Below are 25,482 nucleotides of genomic sequence, written 5' to 3' on the forward strand. Positions count from 1 at the left end.
AGTGACCTTTAGTAACCAGAACACATCTAAAACTAGGGGCATATATTGGGTGGGATTTATAATTTAAACTAAAATTCTTCCTTTCTAACAACTTGCATTCTTTTAGGTCCTAACTCAGTATTTTCAAAACACTGGCATCATATGGAGCTGCACTGCTGATTTTTAGCACTGCATACACACAGCAGATGTTGATCAAACATATCAGTTGAATAAAAGAACATACGTTAGATCCATGCCGGCCAAGAACTTCCCATTCACCACTGGTAATTGCTATTTCCTCTTTGACAGGACACTTGAAATCACCTAAAGATAAATACAGTCATAATTCAGCACTTTATAGGAAACTATAAGCAAATGAAACAATGAAGAATAGTATTCTAAACTCTTTCCTCCAAAGAGGTGCATTAAAAAATTCCAGTTTGGTCTAGGGCAATGAAAATGTTTTGGAACTAGATAGAGATGGTGGTAGCACAACATTGTCATTGTACTAAATACCACTGTTCATTTTTAAATGTTCATTTTAAAACGGTTAATTTAATGTTATGTGAATGTCACCTTAACAAAAAAAGTCTACAATTAAAAAAATTTAAGGTTATGAGTCTTCACAATACTCTAGAATAATGATGGAATGATCCATGTAAATAAAGTGAAAATGGCAAAATGAGTCTTATGGTAAAGCAAGGAAAAAATTCAAAAGCACTTTATTCCTAGATCTTTGGTTAGACAAAGAAGTCTAATAGGTCGACAAGGCATTTCTTCCAGAAATGCAACAAACTACTTAAAAAGTCACAGAAGGAAAACTTTAATATAACTGTTCTTCATTTGCCAAAAAACAAACTTGTATTACCATAGTAAATGCCAACATGGCCCATTTGTCTTGGCAGATGAGGTTCTCTCAGTGGCCTAAGGAAGAGGGTAAAAGATGGAAACCGTTTCTCTTTGCCTAGCTGCTGCTAGCTACGGCTGTGGGGAGTGACAGCCAAGGACAGGCTGAGATGGTGAGATGGTACAGGGTCTTAATTAGGGTTCCATTCAAGTTAAAAAAAAATCAACTTATTTTTTCTTAGATACAAAAATTCAACTTTAAATTTTATGGCCAGAATATAAATATTATTTATTATATTATTTTTATTAAATATTATATTTTCATTAAATATTATATTTTTAATTAAATATATTTTATTAAATATTATATATAACAAATACTAATTATTTCACACCATAGCCATTTAAGGAAGAAGAGAGAAGGAAAATAAAGTAGACATCAAGGAAAAGGAGGAAGATTTGGAGCAAGAAAAACTAAGAAAAAAAGGAGCAAGAGGGAAAGAAGCAGTAGACAACAGAGGGGCCCAGAAATAGACACTGAGAGGGAACAGAGCCTAGGTATTCTAACATGAATGTTAACTGAGGAAATAGCTCTTCTTACACTCTTCAATTGGTGTACAAAATTTTAAGTTATCATCTTTTTTATTAGTTGCCAAAATACTGTTTTAGTTAATTAACTACTATTTACAGCTCTGACTAGTCTTCCTTACTAAACTTTCTGGAATTCCATAAGTGGATTTAATTTCTGAACAACAGAGGAACTGGTAATGGCAATTTCACACTAAGGGCTAAGTTAAACTAAGACTCTCAGGGAAGACATTTTCCATCTTGGATATGTAAGATTTTGTCTGCTTTAAAAGAAAATTAGGCTAAAGAAGGAGCAGAGTCACAGAAGTATCTCCTTTGCTAGTCATAACATGTAGTTCACTATTTCCCAAATAAGAATGATGTTTAAAAGGCCATATTAAAAAAATAAACAACCCAATTAGAAAGCTGACAAAGGATTTGAATAGACATTTCTCCAAAGAAGATATATAAATGGCCAATAAGCACACAAAAAGAGGCACAACGTTACTAGTCATTAGGAAAATGCAAATGAAAACCACAATGACATACCACTTCACACTCACCAGGATGGCTACTATAAAAATATAAAACAAAATAAGTTTTGGCAAGGATGTGGAGAAATTGGAACCCTTGTGCACTGCTTATGGGAATGTAAAATGGTGCAGTTACTATGGAAAAGAGTATGGTGAGGTTCTTCAAAAAATTTTAAAATAGAATGACCATATGATCTGGCATTTCACTTCTGCGTATATACCCAAAAGAATTGAAAGCAGGGTCTCAAATAGATATTTGTACACCCATGTTCATGGCAGCATTATTCACAATAGCCAAAAGGTGGAAGCAACCTAAGTGTTCATGGATAGATGAATAGATAAACAAAATGTAGTGTGTGTGTGTGTGTATATATGTATATATATATATATATATACACATATATACACACACACAATGGAATATTATTCAGCCTTAAAAAGGAAGGACATTCTGACACATACTACAACACAGATGAACCTTAAGGACATTATGCTAAGAGAAATAAGCCAGTCATAAAAGGACAAATACTGTATGATTCCACTTGAATGAGGTATCTAGAGTAGTCAAATTCATAGAGACAGAGAGTGGTTGCCAGGTGCCAAGAGGAAGGAGGAATGAGGAGTAATTAATTATTTTTGGCTGAACTGGGTATTATTTATTGGGTAGTTTCAGTTTTGGAAGATGAAAAATTCTGGAGATGGATGGTGATGATGGTTGCATAAGAGTATGAATATACTTAATGCCACTAAACTGTATACTTAAAAACGGTTAAAATGCTAAATTTTGATACATATATTTTACCACAATTTTTAAAAAACTGCTATGTTAAGTTACACATAGCAGTTAAGTATATAACATAACAACGTAAAGTGGCTACTATTCCAAAACCAACTCTACATTATTAAAGTAGAAAACCATTAACGCAATTTTTAAAAAACCCAGGAGAAGTATTTGATGTACCATTTCACTTCTTCTAGGCTTACACATCCATTCTGTATTACATTTCCCAGAAGGAAAACCATCACTCTTTAAAGAGAAATTAACTTCAGCTGACACTATTTAATTTCACTTGGGCAACATAATTATATCAATCTGAAGAGCTATTAACTATAAATTAACTTTGCTGTACATGCGGACAGTCTAAAAAAATCTAGTATATAGTATCTAACAACTATGTAAGATTTTAAAAATAGCTTTTTTAATCTAAAAATGTTATGGGCTCACTTTAAACAAACTAAAATTACAGTCAAGGCAAAAGCAGAAAGTAAAAACAAGTAATCTCAGGCCAGCCGCGGTGGCCTAGTGGTTAAGTTCAGACTGTTCTGCTTTGGTGACCTGGGTTCAGTTCCTGGTGCAGACCTACACTGCTCTGTTAGTGGCCACACTGTGCTGGAGGCCCACATACTAAAAAATAGAGAAAGACTGGCATGGATATATTATCTCAGGATGAATATTCCTCAGCAAAAAAAAAAAAGTAATCTCACTACCCATAGATTTCTCACTATTGATAGTTGATTATGTATCTATCAAGAACTTTGACCTATGTTTTTACACATGCCTATATTTACATTTTAGTTTAACTTATGTATTAAGTTTAATAAAGCAAGTATTAATGCTTATAAAGTACACAAAAGAAACATTAAATTATCCTGCCCCTCCCATCTTCTGCCCCCAACATTTTTTCTTTTTTAAATAAAAAAAAGATTTCTTACTTGGGGCTGGAAGCCCACCACTGGATCGTTTATATTTGCTCTCCTTTAAAATGGATGTGATTTTATATAAATGACGGAAACCTGTTTTGCATTCAGAGGCAAAAATAAATTCAATTTCGTCTTCATGACTTTGGGGAAAAACATGAAAGATGTCATGGATCTGTAAAATGAATAGCTTAATTTACTATACACATTAATGAAAATACTATATAAACAATTCAATAAACTAGAGAAAGAAGAATTACTTGATAAACACACTCTGAAATATAAATGTCAGTGCTGGGGGTCTGGTATATTTACAGTTATAGATTTTGCCAGGGCCTTTCAGATTTATTTTACTTTAGTCAAAGACTTCATCGATTGAGAAATAAGTTTCCAATGGAGAATTGGAGACTCAATGGAGAAAAAAGAAAAATATATGACCAAAAGCTTTTTCTTACTCACCATTTCTGTAATCCTTTGAAACATGGCATGAGGTTTGTTTAATGATATAAATCTTATTACAGAAATGATGAGGAAAAATTTGTTTCGCTTTTCTTTTCAAAAGAGAAATATTCTAACAGTTGAAGAGAAAACAGATGTTCATCTGGTTTAGGTGAATCATATGAAGCCTATATTCAGCCAGAGAGTGAGCTGGTTTTATTTATTTTGTATCTTAAGTTTTTTTCACTAAATTGGAAAATGCAAAATTCAATCCAAAACTGGTATATTTTCATAGAGTTTGCCAACTCAAAAGAGAAAGTATTTTCTAGACAGGACTCTTGGGGTGCTCTCAGAGGCACTGATGAGGCTGTTTTTCAGTATCTGATGTGTCCAAGAACAAGGGCAAACCTGCAGCCAAGGAGATGTCATTTCAATGGCATCTACTTTCTATCTATAAACCATTCCACTCTAGAACCATCATTAGACTCCGAAATGTTCAAACTAAGCAAATAACATTCACAGTTACTTTGAACTTAAAAAATACATTTAGATAGTCTGCTCTAAAACTTCACTTGCTTTAGCATTCTGAGAAACTATTTAACCAAGTACAGGAAAACACACATACATTTATCCAGATGTCTGTTGTTTCTTCATAGATAATTAATGGCGTCACAGAGTCAGGCACTGACTCAATGAGTCTCTGTCTTTCCATGGCATCATCTTCTACTGGGATAAATAATTCAGGTGAGATCAAGACTATCTGTAGGCGAGTTTGGGAGCGATCTAGTAGGATGGACCAAGCACTATTTAAACAAATAAAAGAAAAGCACCAAAAATAAAGCAAGCTCTCAGAAAATAAATATTCCCTTACTCTCTCCTCTAGCACCCATCAGTTATTTCTATAATCATAATGAAAGAATTGCTTTAGTATATGTTAAATTATCACTTACAAATCTCTAATTAAAAGTATTAGCTTATTCTACACTTATTTTTAAAAGTTAGGCTTCAACAGAGTTTTTAAAAGTGATTTTCTTGGGGCCGGCCCCGTGGCCGAGTGCTGAAGTCTGCGCACTCTGCTCCAGCAGCCCAGGGTTTCACCAGATCGAATCCTGAGTGCAGACATGGCACCCCTCATCAAGCCATGCTGAGGCGGCATCCCACACGCCACAACTAGAAGGACCCACCACTAAAAATACGCAACTATGTACCAGGGAGCTTTGGGAGAAAAAGGAAAAATAAAATCTTTAAAAGTGGTTTTCTTTACATTTCCAAAACCACAGATGGCCTTTGAAATTGTTTCCTCCCTTTAGTGTCAACAAATGCCAGCTTTGTGAAACTCCTGTTGTCTACATTAGAAACAGGAAATGTACGTTATCATCTTGATATAAGGCTCTCCAAATATTTCTGCTTAAATTAAATAATTAAAAAAACACACTTATATGTGAGCCTTAAAAGTCACACAATTTAACCACAAATAACACTGAAACCATGACTGGCTAAGTAAGAGAGAGAATTAAAAATGCAATGTACCTATGCTTATAGGGTTACAAATCCACAAGTACACTTAGTTCAGGAAATACTCTTTGTGCAAAAATAACTACACTGCAAATTTACACGTGAAGGTAGCTCCAACCGAAAGGCAAACCTAATAGCATAGACATTTCTAAAGTTCTGGATCCTAAATTATTTGTAAAGAAGTGACAATTTAACATACGCACTATTTTCCCTCTGGAGTCCATCCAGCTCTGGCAATATATTCAACTCCTTCAAAGAGAATCTCAAAAGGCTGAATTAGTTCCTTATCTATGACATCTATAATCTATTAAAAAAGAAAAAAGGAACCTAGTTATAGAAGACTTACATAAATAACTAGCTTACTAGTCTACTTAAATGATTATCTTTAACAGCATGATACTTTTTCAGACTTAGGTATTTAAAAAGGCACACAAAGGATACAGTAAAACCAGCAGTATACTGTGGGCTATCTATTCTGGTGTTTTTTATGCCTAAAAATGTTCTAACCACAAGAATTAGTACAGTCTAAAAGTCTTTTCTCATGAGCTTGTACTAATAGGATCCCCGATAATAACTGGTAAAGCAAGTTTTAATTACTTTAGACTCTAGTATTTAAGAAAAATAGTAGTCCCTAGTTCCCTATATTTTAGCCTAAAATATCATTTGTGACATATATTAGTGAAATGGCCTTGGGCAAGCAAATCTTTTTCCCTTTAAAAGTCTAGCCGACACAATTAAAAAAATAAATTTAAAAAACAGGCAAAGGGTCTGAATAGACAGTTCTCCAAAGAAGATATACAAATGGCCAATAAACACATGAAAAGATGTTTAATATCATTAGCCATCAAGAAAACGTAAATCAGGGGGCCAGCTGGTGGCGTAGTGGTTAAGTTCTATGTTCCACTTCAGCGGCCTGGGGCTCACAGGTTCGGATCCCAGCGTGGACCCAGCACTACTCATCAAGCCATGCTGTGGCGACATCCCACATAAAATAGAGGAAGACTGGCACAGACTTCAGCTCAGCGACAATCTTCCTCAAGCACAAAGAAGAAGACTGGCAACAGATGTTAGCTCAGGGCCAATCTTCCTCACACATACACACAAAGAAAGAAAATGTAAATCAAAAACGCAATGAGATACAACTTCAAACCTGCTAGGATGGCTATAATAAATAAGATGAACAGGGGCTGGCCCCGTGGCCGAGTGGTTAAGTTCGCGCGCTCCGCTGCAGGCGGCCCAGTGTTTCGTTAGTTCGAATACTGGGCGCGGACATGGCACTGCTCATCAGACCACGCTGAGGCAGCGTCCCACATGCCACAACTAGAAGAACCCACAACGAAGAATACACAACTATGTACCGGGGGGCTTTGGGGAGAAAAAGGAAAAAATAAAAAAAAAATCTTAAAAAAAAAAAAAATAAGATGAACAATAAGAAATGTTGATGAAGATGTGGAGAAACTGGAAACCTCATACACTGTTGATGGGAATATAAAATAGTGCAGCTGCTTTGTAAAACAGTTTGGCAGTTCCTCAAAGGTTAAACATAGAGTTATCATATGACCCAATAATTTCACTCCTAGGTATCTAACCAGGAGAAATGAAAATGTATGCCTGCACAAAAACTTGTATACACATTCAGAGCTATTATTCATAATTTGGCTATTATTCATAATACCTAAAAAGTGGAAACAACCCAAATGTCACATATAACTGATGAGTGGATAAATAAAGTATGGTATATCCATACAATGGAATAATATTAGGTGATAAAAAGTAATGAAGTGTTGATATATTATGCAACATAGAGGGAGCTTGAAAATATGATGCTAAGTGAAAGAAACCAGACTGGATACTATATGATTCCATTTATATAAAATGTCTAGAATAGGCGTATCTACAGGCAGAGAGTTAGATTAGTGGTTGCCTAGAGCTCGGAGGTATGGGGAGGTTGGGAGCTAAAGATTAAGAGATGTGGGATTTCTTTTTAGGGTGATGAAAATGTTCTAAAATTGACTATGTTGATGGTTGCACAACTCTGAAAATACTAAAAGTAATTTTAAACTTTAAATGAGCAAATTGTGTTGTATGTGAATTAGACCTCAATAAAGCTGCTAAAAAAAAAAAAAACCTAGCAGAGTTCACTGCTTTTTAATTAATCTTGTGTGCATTCAACTTATAAGCATTCAACTGTCCAAATGGAAAGCAGCAATACAAGAGCGACGTGGGATATTTAATCTACCAAAGACATCTATCTGGCACAGAAGGAATAACCACTGTCAATAACCACTGTTTTTTTAAATATTGATCTGAAGATTTAACAAAGGCAAAGAAGAAAAACTATTGGAAAGGAGTGGCAAATATGCATATCCCCATAGTCCTATCTTGGGAACCATCGGCAAGTTTTCAAAGTAGAAAATTAGGTCAGCCTGAAATCATGATCCACAGATGTCTCAGCAAGTTCAACAAGTCCGAAAAATAAAAAAGGCTATCTAAGATCTCTACTAGACTGACTAGATTAGTCAAATGACACAAAAAGTCAACTCAACATTTTATACTTACCCTTCCTTCAGCATCAATCATTATTTCTGACATCTTAAAAGTGACTTTTGGATTTGCTGTGCCTTTAGAAAGAGACAAAAGTGAATAGTAAAGCATGTCCAAAATTCTTCAAACTAATTTTGCCAGATCAATCCTCCTTACACTTTAGTTAAGTCAGGAATACTGTATAGAGTCAGGGCTTTATTGCATAAGAATCTTAGGATTCCATCTCAAATTCATTATTTTTAATATGTGTATGAAAAAAAGAGGCTGAAAAACATCAATAGTCAATACGAAATAAAGAAGAGAAATGCAGGATCACTTTACAATTGAAATGCTGTAAAGAGCAAAATGGAAAAAAAATTACTAATTTATTAAGAACCTAATTCTTTAAAAATCTTTATTTCCTGGCAAAGACATTTTTTTATTCATTCCTTGAAATAACCAGTTTTTCGCACTTCCCTACATTTGAAAATAATTAAAAAGGATTAACCTGTAATTTAAAAATCTACTTCAGTTAACACTTAAGAAATAATCCATCCTTACTAAGGCTGTAAACGACCAATGTTAACCATATCTTTGATGATTGCAGAGAGAATCTTGTTTGGAAAATAGAAATGACTGAATATAAATGCCAATGGATATAGTACCTGTTTTAGGATAACGAAATGAATCCGCCCTCCTTGTTTCCAACATAGGAGATGTAACATGAATAATTTCCACTTCGGATTCATCATTTTCTTCATACAGAATTCTAAGAATCTTGCTGCCATTAGGAGCTTAAAAAGAATTCAAATATTGAAAATTTAGAAGAATTATTCCAGAAAGTGATCATAACTGACCATTCCCTGTAGTACTATATTTCCCACAGTGAAAAATAATTTATGTATAAAATATGCTGCCTTTTATGTATGAAAATATCACTAGTCTTTGCAGTAGCAAGGTGAGTTACCGCTAAGCCACTTTGACTAGTTAAACGTTACTCCTTTTAGAGGGCAAAAGTTGAAGATAAATATGTATACGTACATATTTGAAACAGGAAACACACTTATGAAGGACTTCAGTCCTTGCATAACTTAAAATGCATTCCTTGTTGAAAAATGAATTATTTAATTACATTTATAATATTTCCTATAACAAAATAAATGCTATTTAAATAGAGTCCAGCTTTTTTTAACGGTTTCTCTAATTTATGTCAAAATCTTGTTACAACAAATACAGCTATGGTGAAACATTTTACATCTCAAAATGTCCAAATGTAGGACGTGGCTTAAAAATAAATATTTTTTATGGTCCCTTAGAGAAGTGTTCAGAATGCCATCTGCAATTCATTAGTGGGTCATGAAATCTATTAATGGGTCATAACTAGCATTTTAAAAATATAACAAAGAAAATATACAATATCAGAGTGCATTACACATAAGGATAAGTATTGCTTCATGAAATTTTTCAGTTTTATGTATACAGTATATGTACAATGTATTAGGCTAGAAAGTAAAGCAAATTGCAAACTGAATCATGGTCAAAAAGTTTGAAAGTCACTGCTTTAGAGAGCTGTTTTTCAGGCAGTAAAATATTTCTGAATTCACCAAGAAAAAGGAGGAATTTTGTGCCCTTTTTTCTGATTCATTCATACACTAATTTGGCCACCTGTTCATGCAGACTCTGTAGTCAATCCTAGTTTTTATACCAACTCATTAAGGTGTGGTATTTTTTATTTTGCCACCAATGTCACCACCAGTATTATCAAGACCAGTTTCTAGAAGAAAAATTGACAAGGGGAGTTGAAGGACTAAGGCACTGAATGACAATACAATTGTTTTTCTTAGAATTCATTATGGTAGGATATAGGCTGATTATTCTAAATAACTAGTGGTAGGATCCAATCTTCATCACTTCAGAATCTACTATTCAGACTTTAGAGTATGTGCAGTTACCTAATTGGTAGTTGAATCTCACAATACTTTGACCTATATTATTTTGAACCCCCTTACTTGTTTCAGCTTCTGGACACCACCAATAGCCAGAATATCTATCAAATTCTTCTTGAAGAACAAAGGTAGCAACTCCAGCTGACCTGGGATCCTCTTCCATGTTGGCCAGCTCTAGACAAACATAAAATGCAAAATTATCACAAGAAGTTCTCTATCTTTTTATAGGTATAAAGCAGAATGATTCAATTTATTTTGAAAGGCTGTAATATAGTGGTGAACTCTGGAGCCAAATGGACTGAATTCAAATCTGGACTCCATCATTTACTAACTGACTGACCTTGGGCAAATCAGCCAATCTTGTTCCACTGCAGGTCCCTTTTGTAAATGGGAATAAGAACCCACCTTATAAGGTTGTTACCAGGATTAAATGAGTTAATGCACATAAAGCACTTAGAACAAAGCCTGAACCATAGGATGTACTCCATAAATGTTAGTTATTATTTACTCATTTAGCTAGGATCATGGAAAAAAGAATACATATAAAGGTTCGTGGTGACTTGGACTCTCCTACACAGAGAAGTATATCTTCAGGCCTAGAATGGGCCTTACAGATCATGTAAGTCACCATTCTTCCTCCTTCTCTTTCCTCCCATTCAACCAGAGGGGCTCAGGTTTTATCTGTTTTACATTTAGGTTTCCAGCAAATAGTCTGAAGGGAACTCTTGCTCTAAAAGCAAAAACCAAAACACCAAAGCCATAATTACATAAGATTTCATGACATGGGGAAATGTTTACGATATCTTTGAATTTAAAAAAAAAAAGCATATTACTAAATGGCATGTACACTGTGATTCCATTTATAAAAATGTTACGCAAATAAACAAAAAAGTGTTGGGATATAAACCAAAATGTGGTTCTCTCCAAATGGTAAGACTATAGACAAGCTTTCTAAAAAAACTGCTTTATAATACACAAAATCTTTAGTACACTGTTCATTTTTGAAAAATGCATATGCTTGTATAACCACACCCTGTCAAGACACAGAATATTTCCAACACTCCAGAATGTTTTCCCATGTGCCTTCCCAGTCAATGTCCATTCCCACCCAGAAGCAACTGCTGATCTGCTATCACCATAGGTGAGTTTTGCATATTCTAGAATTTCATATAAATGAAATCCTATAGTATATACTTTGTGTCTGTCTGCTTTTTGAGATTCATCAATATCGTTACATGTATCAGTAATTCATTCCTGTTTATTGCTGAGTGGCATTCCAGTGTATACCATAGTTCTTTTATTCTACTAGTGGACATCTGGGCTGCTTCCAGTTTTTGGCTATTATGATTAAAGATGCTATGATCATTCTTGTATAAGAATCTTTGTGGATGTACATTTTTGTTTCTCTTTGAAAAAAACCTAGGAGTGGAATGGCTGGGTAGTACGATAAGTTTAACTTTATAAAAAACTGCTCCACAGTTTTCCAAAGTATCTGTGTTATTTTATACTCTTACTGGCAATGCATGAAAGTTCCTCTCCAAAATTTGGTGTTCTTAATATTTTTCACTTCAGCCAGTCTGATGGGTGTGTAGGAATATCCCATAGTGATTTTAATTTTATAGGCAAGTTTCAACATATTATTTTTTGCTTATCTGTATTTTCTACATATTGTCTGAAACAAATGTGAAGTATGAACCAATAATCCCTTATCCAAAAATTCTGAGTCCAGAAGTGCTTGGAACCCAGAATTTGGGGATTATTCATATACTACCAGATAATTACATAACATCGCCAGCAGGGTAATCAAATACCCTGTAATCAAATACACCAATATTCCTGCAGCAAATTTAGGAATAAGCACACTAAGTAGGATTAAGATTATAAATATCTTCAGGTCAGTTCAGGTCAGGTTTTGCCACCAAATGGGTTTTAGCACCAAGCTAATGAAAACTAAGCTCAGTTTTCAGTTTCTTAAATTTTGGAATGAATGATACAGCCAAAACCAGCTCCCAGTTTTCTTGGATCTTTCAACTTCCCCAAACTTACACCCCTCCCAAAACTGTTTTATATTTTGTTCTCCCTTAGATGTGAGAAGAGGTAACAGTCACATTTGTATCTCCCTACCACTTATTCCAGACCTCAATTATTTTTAATTATTATTTTTTTTTTGAGGAAGATTAGCCCTGAGCTAACATCTGCCACCCATCCTCCTCTTTTTGCTGAGGAAGACTGGCCCTGAGCTAAGATCCATGCCCATCTTCCTCTACTTTATATGTGGGATGCCTGCCACTGCACGGCTTGCCAAGCGGTGCCATGTCCGCACCTGGGATCTGAACCGGCAAACCCCGGGCTGTCGAAGTGGAACGTGCGAACTTCACTGCTGCGCCACCAGGCCAGCCCCCAGACCTCAATTACTAAGAGTTATTTATTAAATGAATAAACAATATCATCTTGTTCTCCTACTAAAATATGCCATTTGAGAGTAGAGGCTGGTATTATATTACTTTTAAATTCCTCTATCATACTAGGCAGAGAATAAACACATGCACATGCTGATTGACTAAACCCATCTAAAGGCAGACTTTTACTTGGAAATCTATTGTGAATAAACGGACTAAGAGTGATGATGCTCACTCCCTACCTTTCTATCTAAACAAACACAAAGCACTTACTAGGTTTCAGACACTGCCCTGAACACTTCACAAATATCAACTCATTAAAACCTCGTAACTCTATAATGACAAGCCATTAAGTTTTTTCACAGATATGGAAACAAAGAGATGGGTTAAATAACTTACTCAAAGTCACAGGGTTAAAAAAAATGGTAGATCTGGGACTCAAAGCCAGACAGGCTGGTTCTAAACTATATTTTTAACTACTACACTAATCCTGAAAATAATAAATATACCACATACCCACGTGCACAGAAAAAAAAAATTAAAAACACTACTATAGCATCCTGCAGGGTTTCAGTGCTTTCTACTTTAAATTCTGCCAATCTTTATAATAATCCTGAATGGAAAACAATTCTACAGAAAAAAAAAAATAAACTAAAAAATACCTTAATTCTAAGAGTTATTGTCAGAGCTTTGCAGTCCCGGCCTCAAGTACAACAACTAGTACATAGGGAGTGTTTAATGTTTGTTGAAAGCATGAACAAATGGCTAGGATTTCCAACCCAGATTTATTAACTATCAACCTAATCATCTACTGTCACTGGTAGCTATTCTGATTCCCTGACCCAACATAGAGACTCATTAAACACTAAAACATGTACTTTTTACTTAAAATTTTCCCTACTCCATCCCCTTTTCTCTATCCTATGCTCTAGTTTTAGACCATAAAACCTGGATAATTCCAACATTTAAGCTTTGGTGTCCCTGTCTCTAGTCTTGTGCTTCTCAAATACAACTTTCACAGAGTACCCAGAATAATTTATCTATAATATGACTCTGACCACACCAGTGAACTGCTAAAAACTTTTCAAGGACCCCTACATCAGGATAAAGACAATGTTCATTTATGTGAGATACAGCCTAGCCATGTCCTGGCTCTTCTTAGCTGCCAGTTTTATCCTTCCCTCCTTCTTGACTCAGACCTTACGCTTTAGGACCGTCAGACTGCTTCTAACTCTTCACATACATCACAGTGCCTTCTGCATCAAGACCTTTTGCATGTAGTCCCCTGGCCTGGAGCATAGCGGCTAATGTGCAGTTATATTTTAAATCAGTTTAGATGTCATTTCTTCTGGGAAGCCTTTCCTGACCACTACCCCTCATCGGTACCCTCTTAACACCCTATGGTTGCTTCTTAGCATTCTGTTTTGTTGTTATTTGTTTACACAGTTTCCTCGAGGGCAAGGACTGTGTCTTACTCAATTCTGTATCCTTAGTTCCTGTCACATTGCTTGGCACACGGGAACTTAATGTATTTTTGTGGTTGACTTTGTGGTTTAGTTAGAACAGATTTCTTGACTCCTAATTCAGTGCTCTTTCTATCAATGTAAATTGTTTAGGAAAAGGCTTCTTCTACAACACTGATTATCCTAATGATGGAAAAATATCTTCTGTCAATACACTATTGTATTCTAAAATAATTTATTAAGGAAGATGTCCAATAAATCAGCTTTGTGACCATTAGATTGGGCGAAAGTTGGACAAATGACATTTTCGAATGATCATCCTTCATTATAGAGCTTAAGCTTAATCTCTGTTTCATATATTCAAAGAAAAAGCAACACACTATTTCCCACCTTTCATTTGTATGAAAGCTTTAGAGAAAAACATCCACATCTTTTCTGTGCTTTGGTTGTGCTTAGTATTATTATAGTCACTTCAATAAATTAAATATTCTTGGGGCTGGCCCTGTGGCCGAGTGGTTAAGTTGGAGCGCTCTGCTTCGGCAGCCCAGGGTTTCACCAGTTCGAATCCTGGGCGCGGACATGGCACTGCTCATCAAGCCATGCTGAGATGGCGTCCCACATGCCATAACCAGAAGGACCCACAACTAAAAACACACAACTAGGTACCAGGGGGCTTTGGGAGAAAAAGGAAAAATAAAATCTAAAAAAATATATTAATTAATTAATTAATTAAATATTTCCACAATACACACAGTTCTACAAAGTATTGTTTTTCCTATTATGACAAAATAACTAAGTAGGCTTTCCAAAAAGGGGAGATAAATTTTCAGGTAGTTTCTATAATGCATATTAGGTTGTTCTGTTTGTTTCCCAACAAGACTAATTTTTGGGGGGTGGGGAGGTGAGGAAGATTGTCCCTAAACTAACACCTCCCGCCAATCCTCCTCTTTTTACTGAGGAAGACTGACCCTGAGCTAATATCCCTGCCCATCTTCCTCCACTTTATATGTGGGATGCCTGCCACAGCATGGTTTGCCAAGTGGTGTCATGTCCACACCCGGGATCTGAACCAGCGAACCCTGGGCCACTGAAGTGGAATGTGCACACTTAACTGCTGTGCCACCGGGCCGGCCCCAACGTTTTTTTTAATTTTAAAGATCTGAATTTAAAATATAAAGATCATCTAGCTTGCTTCAATTTCAAAATGTTAAGCAAAAGCAAATTAAATTTTAAAAACACTTTTCAGGAACGTAGATTTGAAGAACTTTGCGTTACCATTGTGCACATAGGTGAGCCTCCTTTCTTCTCTGGTTACAATGTTGGATATCCAAATATCATTGCTATGTATAAAAGCAATCCAGTCTGGGTCAGCTGGGCATAATTTCGGATCCATCCGAATGTTAGGACAACTAGTCTCCACTAAATTAGGCCGTAAGGGTTGTTGCTAGAAAAGTAAACAACATTTTAAGGCAAGTATCAGGCTACTACCTACATATTCATTTGCCAGCACCCTCCTTATAAAATGAATAATAATTCCAAGTAAAATGTCCACTATGATAATTGCTCCCCAGAAAAATATACTTTTATATGCCTTAACTTATAAGGAAGGACTCATGGTTTTTACTATAGAAAGCTAAGGGTAATAGGAGAGGAAATAAAGACAACATAACAGCACTTCATAAATTTTGTTGCCCAAGCTGGTTTAACAGAGTAATTATTGTTTGTTAAATACTTGTATTTATTGAATATTTTATTTAATAAATATTTCAAATTAATTTTACCTATATAAAATAGTTTTCTCATAAAAATGGAATGAAAACCAGGATCATCACAATTCTATCAAAATAATAGTTCAATAGCACATCAACAATTGCGTGGAATAAAACCAAACATTAAAACCATCTATTAAGATGAATTAAGCTTTTAAGGGAGGTAAAATGTATTGTCTTGTGACATCACAGTCTTCCAAAATCCCCCTCAGCACTTACTCAGAAAATGGGCACTGATGTCCTTTACTATATCTTCCTATATAGCAAGTGCTTTTATTTTAGCATTTTAAAAATTGTATATTAATGTCACTGGAAAAATTAACTCTTAAAACTGGAAATTAATACCCATATTTCCTGTTTTCTTTATTACAAAATTTCTTAGTTGGTAGGTAAACAGAATTTTCTGGTTTGTTTAATTACCTTTCTGATTTGGGTGCAAATAGCCTTTAGGACTCAAAAACAGATTTAACAGTAACACCAACTTACAGTAAATCCTTGTGGTCCTCCATCTTTTACGTGATAAATTCCACTACCAGCTTGAAACAGAAATGTTCCACTTTCTTGGTGATAATCATAAGAAGCAATTCCAACTGTACCAATGCGTTTTCTTTCTCTTAACAGTTCTTCTTCTCGAGAATACATTCCATAGTCCAGCGTTGCCTAATGCAAAAGGAAAGAGAAGCCATCCATTCCAGTCTTTGAAGGCTCGCCTTTCGCTTTTAGCACTAAACCCTAGCGTCTCCAATACTATTGAGTCTACACTTTGAGTGACTCCGAAAGTTGCCAGCAACTTTAAGCAGATAAATTTCAGAAAGTCTGCTGAAAGATTTCCTGGTAAAAGGTCTCTAGGTGATTACTGTACACATTAGAGAACAAGAATTAGGTCTCATCACCTTGGCTCGGCACTCAAGATCTTCCAAACCTAAACATAAATTAGCAGTTTTGCATGCAATTAAAAGCACAGACTTTGGAGTCAAGTGGTTTGAATTTAAGCTTTGACCCTCACTAGAAGTCTGACTTCGGGCAAGTAGCTTAATTTCTTCAAAAGCAGTTTTCCTCACTTTCAAAGTAGTAATAAATCATCTACTTCAGCTTTGTGAACATTAACTTAGATAAAAATATGTAAAGTGTTTATGGCACAATGACTGGCACGGAGAGAGTTCTCAACTATCAGCCGTCATTAGCACCTTCCCACTACATCTACTGATATTCCTCTAATAAAACCCTAGGTCAGGCTGGTCACATCACTGACTTAAAACCCAATATGGGATGCTCTGCCTTTTGGCCTTTGTCTGTTTCATTTTCCACCCTTGAAAGGCTATTTTTCTTTCTATCCATCCAAGTTTTACTGACATCCCCAAACCTTAGTTTTAAGTTAACCCTGACCAGGAAAGTTCCCTGATCCATTACGGTGTATTCATTTATACTCACATACACTCATTTGGGTATGTTATTGTTTTTCTTTTTTTTTCAGTATTTCTGAGTAGAAACAGATTTTAAAACAACTTAGAGCAGAATCTGCATCATTTTGTTCTCCTACCTACAGCGTCTGCTAAAATCTCTCTCAAAGAATATTTGTAATTAACGACTGATGATGATGAGAGATTTCCTCAAGCCAGAAATATTATTTGATAACGTGTATAAAATTTTAAAAGGAATATAAAGGAAACAAAGCTAGGGGGGCTGGACCCGTGACCAAGTGATTAAGTTCATGTGCTCCACTTCGGCAGCCCGGGATTTGCTGGTTTGGATCCTGGGCACAGACCTGCATGCCGCCCATTAAGCCATGCTGTGGCAGCATCGCACAGAGAAGAACTGAAAGGACTTACAATTAAGATGTACAACTATGTACTGGGGCTTTGGGGAGACAAAAAAAAAAAAGGGAGATTTGTGACAGATGTTAGCTCAGGGCCAACCTTCCTCACCAAAAAAAAAAAATTACATCCACGTCTTCCCTCATTAAGAGGTCTTTACACTTTATTTGAGAATGATAAATAAGGCAAACAGACATGGTTTCTGCTATCAAGGAGTAATACTTTTTTTTTTTTTTTAAAGATTTTATTTTTTTCCTTTTTCTCCCCAAAGCCCCCTGGTACATAGTTGCATATTCTTCATTGTGGGTCCTTCTAGTTGTGGCATGTGGGACGCTGCCTCAGCGTGGTTTGATGAGCAGTACCATGTCCGCGCCCAGAATTCGAACCAATGAAACACTGGGCTGCCTGCAGCAGAGCGCGTGAACTTAACCACTCGGCCACAGGGCCAGCCCCAAAGAGTAATACTTTTAAAAAGAGTCTAGATAAGCTTATTGGCAGGGATGCATCACTCTAGAACTAAGCCAGCACACTGAAAGTAAATATTGTTCCAGGATGGCAAATACAGGTATATACTTGCAAGCCTAAAATAATGTCAGGTGAGGGGGCTGGCCCAGTGGTGCAGTGGTAAAGTGTGCACATTCCGCTTCAGCGGCCCGGTGTTCACCAGTTTGGATCCTGGGTGGGGACAGGACATGGCACCGCTTGGCAAGCCATGCTGTGGTAGGTGTCTCACATATAAAGTAGAGGAAGATGGGCAAGGATGTTAGCTCAGGGCCAGTCTTCCTTAGCAAAAAAGAGGAGGATTGGCAGTAGATGTTAGCTCAGGGCTAATCTTCCTCAAAAAACAAAAGTTAGGTGAGGTTAAAAATGAGACAACCTTGGAATCCTGCTAAAAACCTACCTAGGTTTTGTATTCATTGTATAATTTTTAAAATTAGTGTTTAATTACATATATACACATTTGTACAGGCATGTGTTAGGCTCTAACAGAAAAAAACTAGCAAATTCGATGAACATATAGTTTTATGAATTCTGATCTTTTTGTTTTAAATATCTCTTAAGACTGTTTCCATTGAAGCCAAGAGCAATTCTAAGTATACAATTATATTTTAATTTCTCCCTTTTTATTCTCCTTTAATGTCACCAGACTTGGTACTTGATATGTCTTTATGCTTAATAATCAGAACACAAGAAATTTAAGAGCTAAGAAATTAATTTTCACAAGAGAACTCTGTATTTATAACTTTGTGATTACATAATTTGTTATGTAAAAGAATAACAAGCAAGATGATAAAAAGAACCCTGAAAAAGACCAATTATGGGGAACAAGGTTAGCTTTACCAGGTATTAAAAAATGAAACATGAATAAACAGAATGAACAAGGATATAGAATAGAAAATCCAAAATAGAAAGCTGAATATAGAAACTAATAGGAAAAAGTGGTATAGAAAAGATAGTACTAATAAAATCAGTGATTATTGATTTAAATTTTAAATCGGTTGAAATTACTGCACAGCAAAAAGATAACACTGGATCCACTTCTTACATATTCCAAATGGGTCAGAGATTCAAATTCATTAAAAATGAAACCAACTTCCACTTCTAGACAAGATGAAGTAAGAAGGGACCAGATTTAATCTCCCATCTGAAACAACTGAGAAAATGGACAAAACATGTCAAATAACGTTTTCAAAACACTGGACATCAGATGACAAAGGACAGTGACCCCTGAGAAATGGGAACCAAAAGAGGTGAGCCTTTACAGTTGTCCCAGCTAACTGCCTTGACAGTTTCCAAAGGTTGGCACAAGCAGTCAGAAGCCAATGGGTCAAAGAAAAAATACCAAAGGCAATCAGAAAATACTGAGACAAAAGAAAACACAATCTACCAAAACTTAAGGGATGCAGCAAAAGCAGTGCTCAGAGGGAAACTTATAACTATAAATGCCTATATTAAAAAAGAGATCTCAAATCAATAACCTAACTTTCCACCTTAAGACCAATGGAAAAAAAGAGGAAATTGAATCCAAAGCAAGGAAATAATATAAAATAGATTAGAAATAAAGAAAATAGAGAATAGAAAAATAAAGCTTAACAAAACCAAAACTTCATTGTTTGAAAAGATCAACAAATTTGACAAATTTAGCTAGAATGATCAAAAAACACAAAAACACTTAATTTACTAAAATCAAGAGTGAAAGAGCATTGTTAGTAACAATATTCTAGGGATAAAAGGGATTATAAGGAAATAGCATGAACAATTATATGCTGACAAATTAGATAACGTAGATGAAATGATTAAATTCCTAGAAACATACTAACCACCAAAACTGACTGAAGAAGAAACAGAAAATCTCAACAGATCTATAATGAGTAAAGAGTTTGAGTTAGTAACCAAAAAACTTCCCACAAAGAAAAGCCCAGGTCTAGATGGCCTTAATGATTTCTTCTTCCAAATATTTAATGAAGAATTAAGACCCATCATTTTCCAACTCTTCCAAAAAAAGAGAACAGGAGGAAACACTTTACTAACACATTTGATGAGGTCAGCATTACCCTGATACCAAAACCGGACAAAGACATCACAAGGAAATAAAACCATAGACCAATATCCCTTATGACTACAGATGCAAAAGTCCTCACTGAAATACTGGCAAACTGAATCTAGCAGCATATTAAAAGGATCATAGGGGCCAGCCCAGTGGCACAGTGGTTAATTTCACACGTTCCACAGCCTGAGGTTCGCAACTTTGGATCCCAGGTATGGACCTATGCACCAGTTGTCAAGCCATGCTGTGGCAGGCGTCCCACATATAAAAAAGGTGGAGGAAGATGGGCATGGATGTTAGCTCGGGGCCAGTCTTCCACAGCAAAAAGAGGAGGATTGGCAGCTCCATGACAAATTGGGAGATCTTAGGTCAGGGCTAATCCTCAAAGAAAGAAAGAAAGAGAGAGAGAGAGTCTCTTCAATAAATGGTGTTGGGAAAACTGGACAGCTGCATGCAAAAGAATAAAGGTAGACCACTATCTCATGCCATACACAAAAATAAACTCAAAATGGATCAAAGACCTGAAGATTCGTCCTGAAACTATAAAACTCCTGGAAGATAGTATCAGTAGTAAACTCTTTGACATCAAACTAAAAAGGATCTTTCAAATACCACGTCCTCTCAGACAAGGGAAACAAAAGAAAAAATAAACACGTGGGAGTTCATCAGACTAATAAGCTTCTGCAAGGCAAAAGAAACTAGAATCAAAACAAAGAGACAACCCAATAATTGGGAGAAAATATTTGCAAATCATATCTCTGAAAAGGAGTTAATCTCCGTAATATATAAGGAACTCACACAATTGAACAATAAAAAAACAAACAACCCGATCAAAAAATGGGCAGAGGAGATGAACAGACATTTTTCCAAAGAAGACATACAGATGGCCAATAAACACATGAAAAGATGTTCAACATCACTAATCGTCAGGAAAATGCAAATCAAAACTACACTAAGATACCACCTTATGCCTATTAAAATGGCTATAATCACTAAGACTAAAAATAACAAGTGTTGGAGAGGGTGTGGAGAGAAGGGAACCCTCATACAATGCTGGTGGGAACGCAAACTGGTGCAGCCACTATGGAAAACAGTATGGAGATTCCTCAAAAAACTAAAAATAAAACTACCATATGACCCAGCTATCCCACTACTGGGTATCTACCCAAACAACTTGAAATCAGCAATCCAAAGTAACATATGTGTCCCTATGTTCATTGTAGCACTAATCACAATAGCCAAGACATGGAAACAATCCAAGTGCCCATAGACTGATGATTGGATAAAGAAGATGTGGTATATATATATAAGGGAATACTACTCAGCCAGAAAAAAAGACAAATTCATCCCATTTGCAATAACATGGAAGGACCTAGAGGGAATTATGCTAAGCAAAATAAGCCAGTCTGAGAAAGACAAACACTAGATGATTTCACTCACATGTGGAATATAAACAAGTACTGGGACAAAGAAAACACTTCAGTGGTTACCGGGGGAAGCGGGGTGGGGGGTGGGCACAGGGAGTGAAGCAGAGCACTTATGTGGTGACAGTCAAGAAATAACATTCAACTGAAATCTCACATTGATGTAAACTATTATGAACTCAATAAAAAAAATATCCTCAAAAGGAATAAAATAGTTAGGAATAAATTTAATCGAAGTACAAGACTTGTATACAGAACACTGTAAAACACTGTTGAAAGAAATTAAGGAAGATCTAAATAAACAGAAAGACATCCCATGCCCATGGACTGGAAGACTTAAGAGTATAAAGATGGCAATAGACCACAAATTGATCCAGAGATTCAAGAGAATGCCTATCAAAGTTCCAATTCCCTTTTTTCAAGATATGCATAAGCTAGATGATTCTAATAATATTCACATGGAATTCCAAAATAATCTTGAAAAAGAAGAACAGTAATGGAGGACTCACACTTTCCAGTTTCAGAAGTTAGTACAAAGCTACATTAATCAAGACAGCATGGTACTAGCATATGGATAGACATATAAGCCATTGGAATAGAACTGAGAGTCCAGAATTATACATGGTCAATTGACTTTCAGCAAGGGTGCTAAGATCATTTCATAGGGAAAGAATAGCCTTCAATAAATGGTGCTGGGACAACTGCATTCCAAATGTAAAAGAAATAATTTGGACCCCTGATATCACACCATATACAAAAATTAACTCAAAATGGATCAAAGATCTAAATGTTAGAGATAATATTATGAAACTCTTATATAAGAAAACATAAATGATAATCTGCAGACCTTGGGTTAAGCAATAGTTTCTTAGATATGACACCAAAGCACAAGCAAAGAAAAAACAAATCGACCGAACTTCAACAAAATTTAAAACCTTGTGCGTCAAGGGATGTGTATTAGTTTCCTAGGGCTGCTATAACAAATTACCACAAACTTGGTGGCTGAAAACAACAGAAATTTATTCTCTTACAGTTCTGGAGGACAGCAGCCCAAAGTTAACGTGTCAGCAAGGCCAGGCTTCCTCCAAAGGCTCTGGGCTTCTGGTGCCTCTTCCAGCTTCTGGTGGCTCCAGGGGTTCACTGGCTTGTGGCAACATAACTCTAATCTCTCTCCATGTCTTCACATAGCCTTTACCCTCTGTGTCAAAACTGCCTCTCCTGTGGCCGGCCCAGTGGCTGAGTGGTTGGGTTTGTGCGCTCCGCTTTGTGCCCCAGGGTTTCACCAGTTCGGATCCTGGGTGCGGACATGGCACCACTCACTGGGCCATGCTGAGGTGGTGTCCCACACAGCACAACTAGAAGGACCTGCAACTAGAATATACAACTGTGTACTGGGGGGCTTTGGGGAGAAGAAGAAAAGGAAAAAAAAAAAAAGATTGGCAACAGATATTAGCTCAGGTGCCAATCTTAGGGGAAAAAAACCTCCCTCTCCTTTCTCTCATAAGAACACCAATCATTGTATTTCTGGCCCACCCTAAATCCAGGATTATCTCATCTTGAGATCCTTAAATATATCTGCAAAGACCCTATTTCTAAACATGGTCACATTCACAGACACCTTTAGGACTTGGACATATCATTTTGGTGCTCCATATTCAAACAACAGGACAAACAACCTGATTAAAACATGGGCAAAGGATTTAAACAGTCATTTCTCTAAAGAAAATAAACAAATGCCAATAAGTACATGAAAAGATGCTCAATATTGCTAATCATTAGGGAAATGCAAATCAAAACCACAATGAGATACCACTTCACACTCACTGGGATGGCTATAATCAAAATGATGGATAATAAGTGTTGGTGAGGACGTAGGGAACTACACACATTGCTATTGGGAATGTAAAATGGTGCAGCTGCTGTGGAAAGCAATTTAGTAGTTCCTTAAAAATTTAAACATAGAATTACCACACGACCCAGCAATTCTACTCCTAGATATATACCCAAGAGAACTGAAAACATAGATCTACACAAAATCTTGCATATGAATGTTAAAAGCAGCATTATTCATAAGAGCCCAAAAGCTGAAACAACCCAAATATCCATAAACTGATAGATAAATAAACTGTAGTATAGCCATACAATGGAATACTATTCAGCCATAAAAACAAGTAAAGTGGGGCCAGCCTGGTGGCGCAGTGGTTAAGTGCACACGTTCCACTTCAGTGGCCCAGGGTTAGCTGGTTCGGATCCCGGGTACAGACATGGCACCGCTTGGCACACCATGCTATGGTAGCCACCCCACACATAAAGTAGAGGAAGATGGGCACAGATGGTAGCTCAGGGCCAGTCTTCCTCGGCAAAAAGAGGAGGATTGGCAGCAGTTAACTCAGGGCTAATCTTCCTCAAAGAAAAAAAAAAAAAAACAAGTAAAGTATTGTTATCTGCTACAATGTGGATAAATCCAGAGAATATTGTGCTAAGGGAAGGAAACCAATCATGAAGGCCCACATATTACAATTCCTTTTATATGAAATGTCCAGACTAGGCAAATCTATAGAGACTCAAAGTAGACTAGCAGTTGCATAGGCCTGGGGGTAGGGTGGGTAGGGGGATGAGGAGCGACTACTAATGGGTTTCTTTGTGGGATGACAGAGTGTTCTAAAACCAGACTGTGATGACAGTTGCACAACTGTGTGAATACACTAAAAATCATTGAATTGTATACTTTGAATGAGTGAATTGTATGGTATATGAATTATATCTCAATAAAGCTGGCAAAAAAATAAAAGAATGAAAAAGCATAATCCATGATAAAACTAATCAAAAGAAAGCTGGAGTGTTTACATTAATATTAAGGTAAATTTCAGAGTAAAGAATATTGCTAGAAACAGAGGGTCATTTCATAACAATAAAGGAATCAGTTTATCAGGAGGACATAACAATCCTATGCATTTATGCACCTAATAACTTAGTTTCAAAACATATAAAGCAAAAGCTAATAGAACTACAAAGAGAAATAGTCAAATCTGCAATTATAGTTGGAGATTTCAACATTCTCTCTTAATAACTGACAGAACAAGTAGAAAATCAGTAAAGACATAGAAGACTTGGACAACATAGTAAGTCAATCTGATGTAATGGTCATTCATAGACCCAACAACAACAGAACATATGTGTTTTTCAAGTGAACAGAGAACATTTACCAAGATGGACCATATTCTGGGCCATAAAACAAGACTCAGTAAATTGGAAAAGATTCAAGTCATACAAAGTATGTTCTCTGATCACAAGGGAATTAAACTAGAAATAAAATCTCTGAAAAATCCTCACATATTTGGAAACTAAAAAGTATACTTGTAAATAACTCATGGGTCACAGGGAAACTAGATTTGGACTAAGTAAAAATGGAAACAACATATCAAAATGTACAGGCTGTAGCTAATGTGGTACTTAAAGGGAAATTTATAACACTAAACGCTTATATCAGAAAAGAAGAGGGGCTGGCCCCGTGGCCGAGTGGTTAAGTTCTCACACTCCACTGTGGTGGCCCAGGTTTTCACCGGTTCGGATCCTGGGTGCGGACATGGCACCACTCATCAAGCCATGCCGAGGCGGCATCCCACACGCCACAGCTGGAAGGACCCACAACTAAAAATACACAACTATGAACTGGGGGGCTTTGGGAAAAAAGGAAAAATAAAATCTTTGAAAAAAAAAGAAAAGAAGAAAGGTCTCCAACTAGTAACCTCAGCTACCATCTTGTGAAACTAGAAAATAAAGGATAAATGAAATCCAAAGTAAGTAGAAGAAAAGAAATAATAAAGATGAGAGCATAAAACAATGAAATAGAGAAAAATCAATGAACCCAAACCGATAAACGCTTAGCCAGACTGATCAGGAAAAGAAAAAGAGAGGGAAGACACAAATTACATAAAATATCAGGAATGGGGGCCAGCCCCGTGGCCAAGTGGTTAAGTTTGCACGCTCCTCTCTGGCAGCCCAGGGTTTTGCTGGTTC

General features: G+C 36.2%; 1 protein-coding gene across 4 annotated transcripts in view; it reads right to left on the reverse strand.

Moving 5' to 3' along the window:
* The window catches only part of DPP8 (dipeptidyl peptidase 8), a 62,075-nt gene that overhangs the window by 21,483 nt on the left and 15,110 nt on the right, over positions 1 to 25,482 (reverse strand). For 3 of the 4 annotated variants that reach the window (XM_046652897.1, XM_046652895.1, XM_046652899.1), the window contains 9 exons: positions 16,163 to 16,336; positions 15,183 to 15,351; positions 10,109 to 10,219; positions 8,765 to 8,893; positions 8,136 to 8,197; positions 5,780 to 5,880; positions 4,687 to 4,864; positions 3,639 to 3,798; positions 224 to 303 (listed from right to left, as the gene is read on the reverse strand). In XM_046652897.1, coding sequence (XP_046508853.1) covers positions 224 to 303; positions 3,639 to 3,798; positions 4,687 to 4,864; positions 5,780 to 5,880; positions 8,136 to 8,197; positions 8,765 to 8,893; positions 10,109 to 10,219; positions 15,183 to 15,351; positions 16,163 to 16,336 — 1,164 coding nt within the window. Of the gene's footprint in view, positions 1 to 223; positions 304 to 3,638; positions 3,799 to 4,686; positions 4,865 to 5,779; positions 5,881 to 8,135; positions 8,198 to 8,764; positions 8,894 to 10,108; positions 10,220 to 15,182; positions 15,352 to 16,162; positions 16,337 to 22,493; positions 22,752 to 25,482 lie in introns of those variants that run through there. The other variant, XM_046652898.1, reaches the window with a different exon arrangement.

Source organism: Equus quagga, chromosome 2 (assembly GCF_021613505.1).
Source record: "Equus quagga isolate Etosha38 chromosome 2, UCLA_HA_Equagga_1.0, whole genome shotgun sequence".
Lineage (NCBI taxonomy): Eukaryota > Metazoa > Chordata > Mammalia > Perissodactyla > Equidae > Equus > Equus quagga.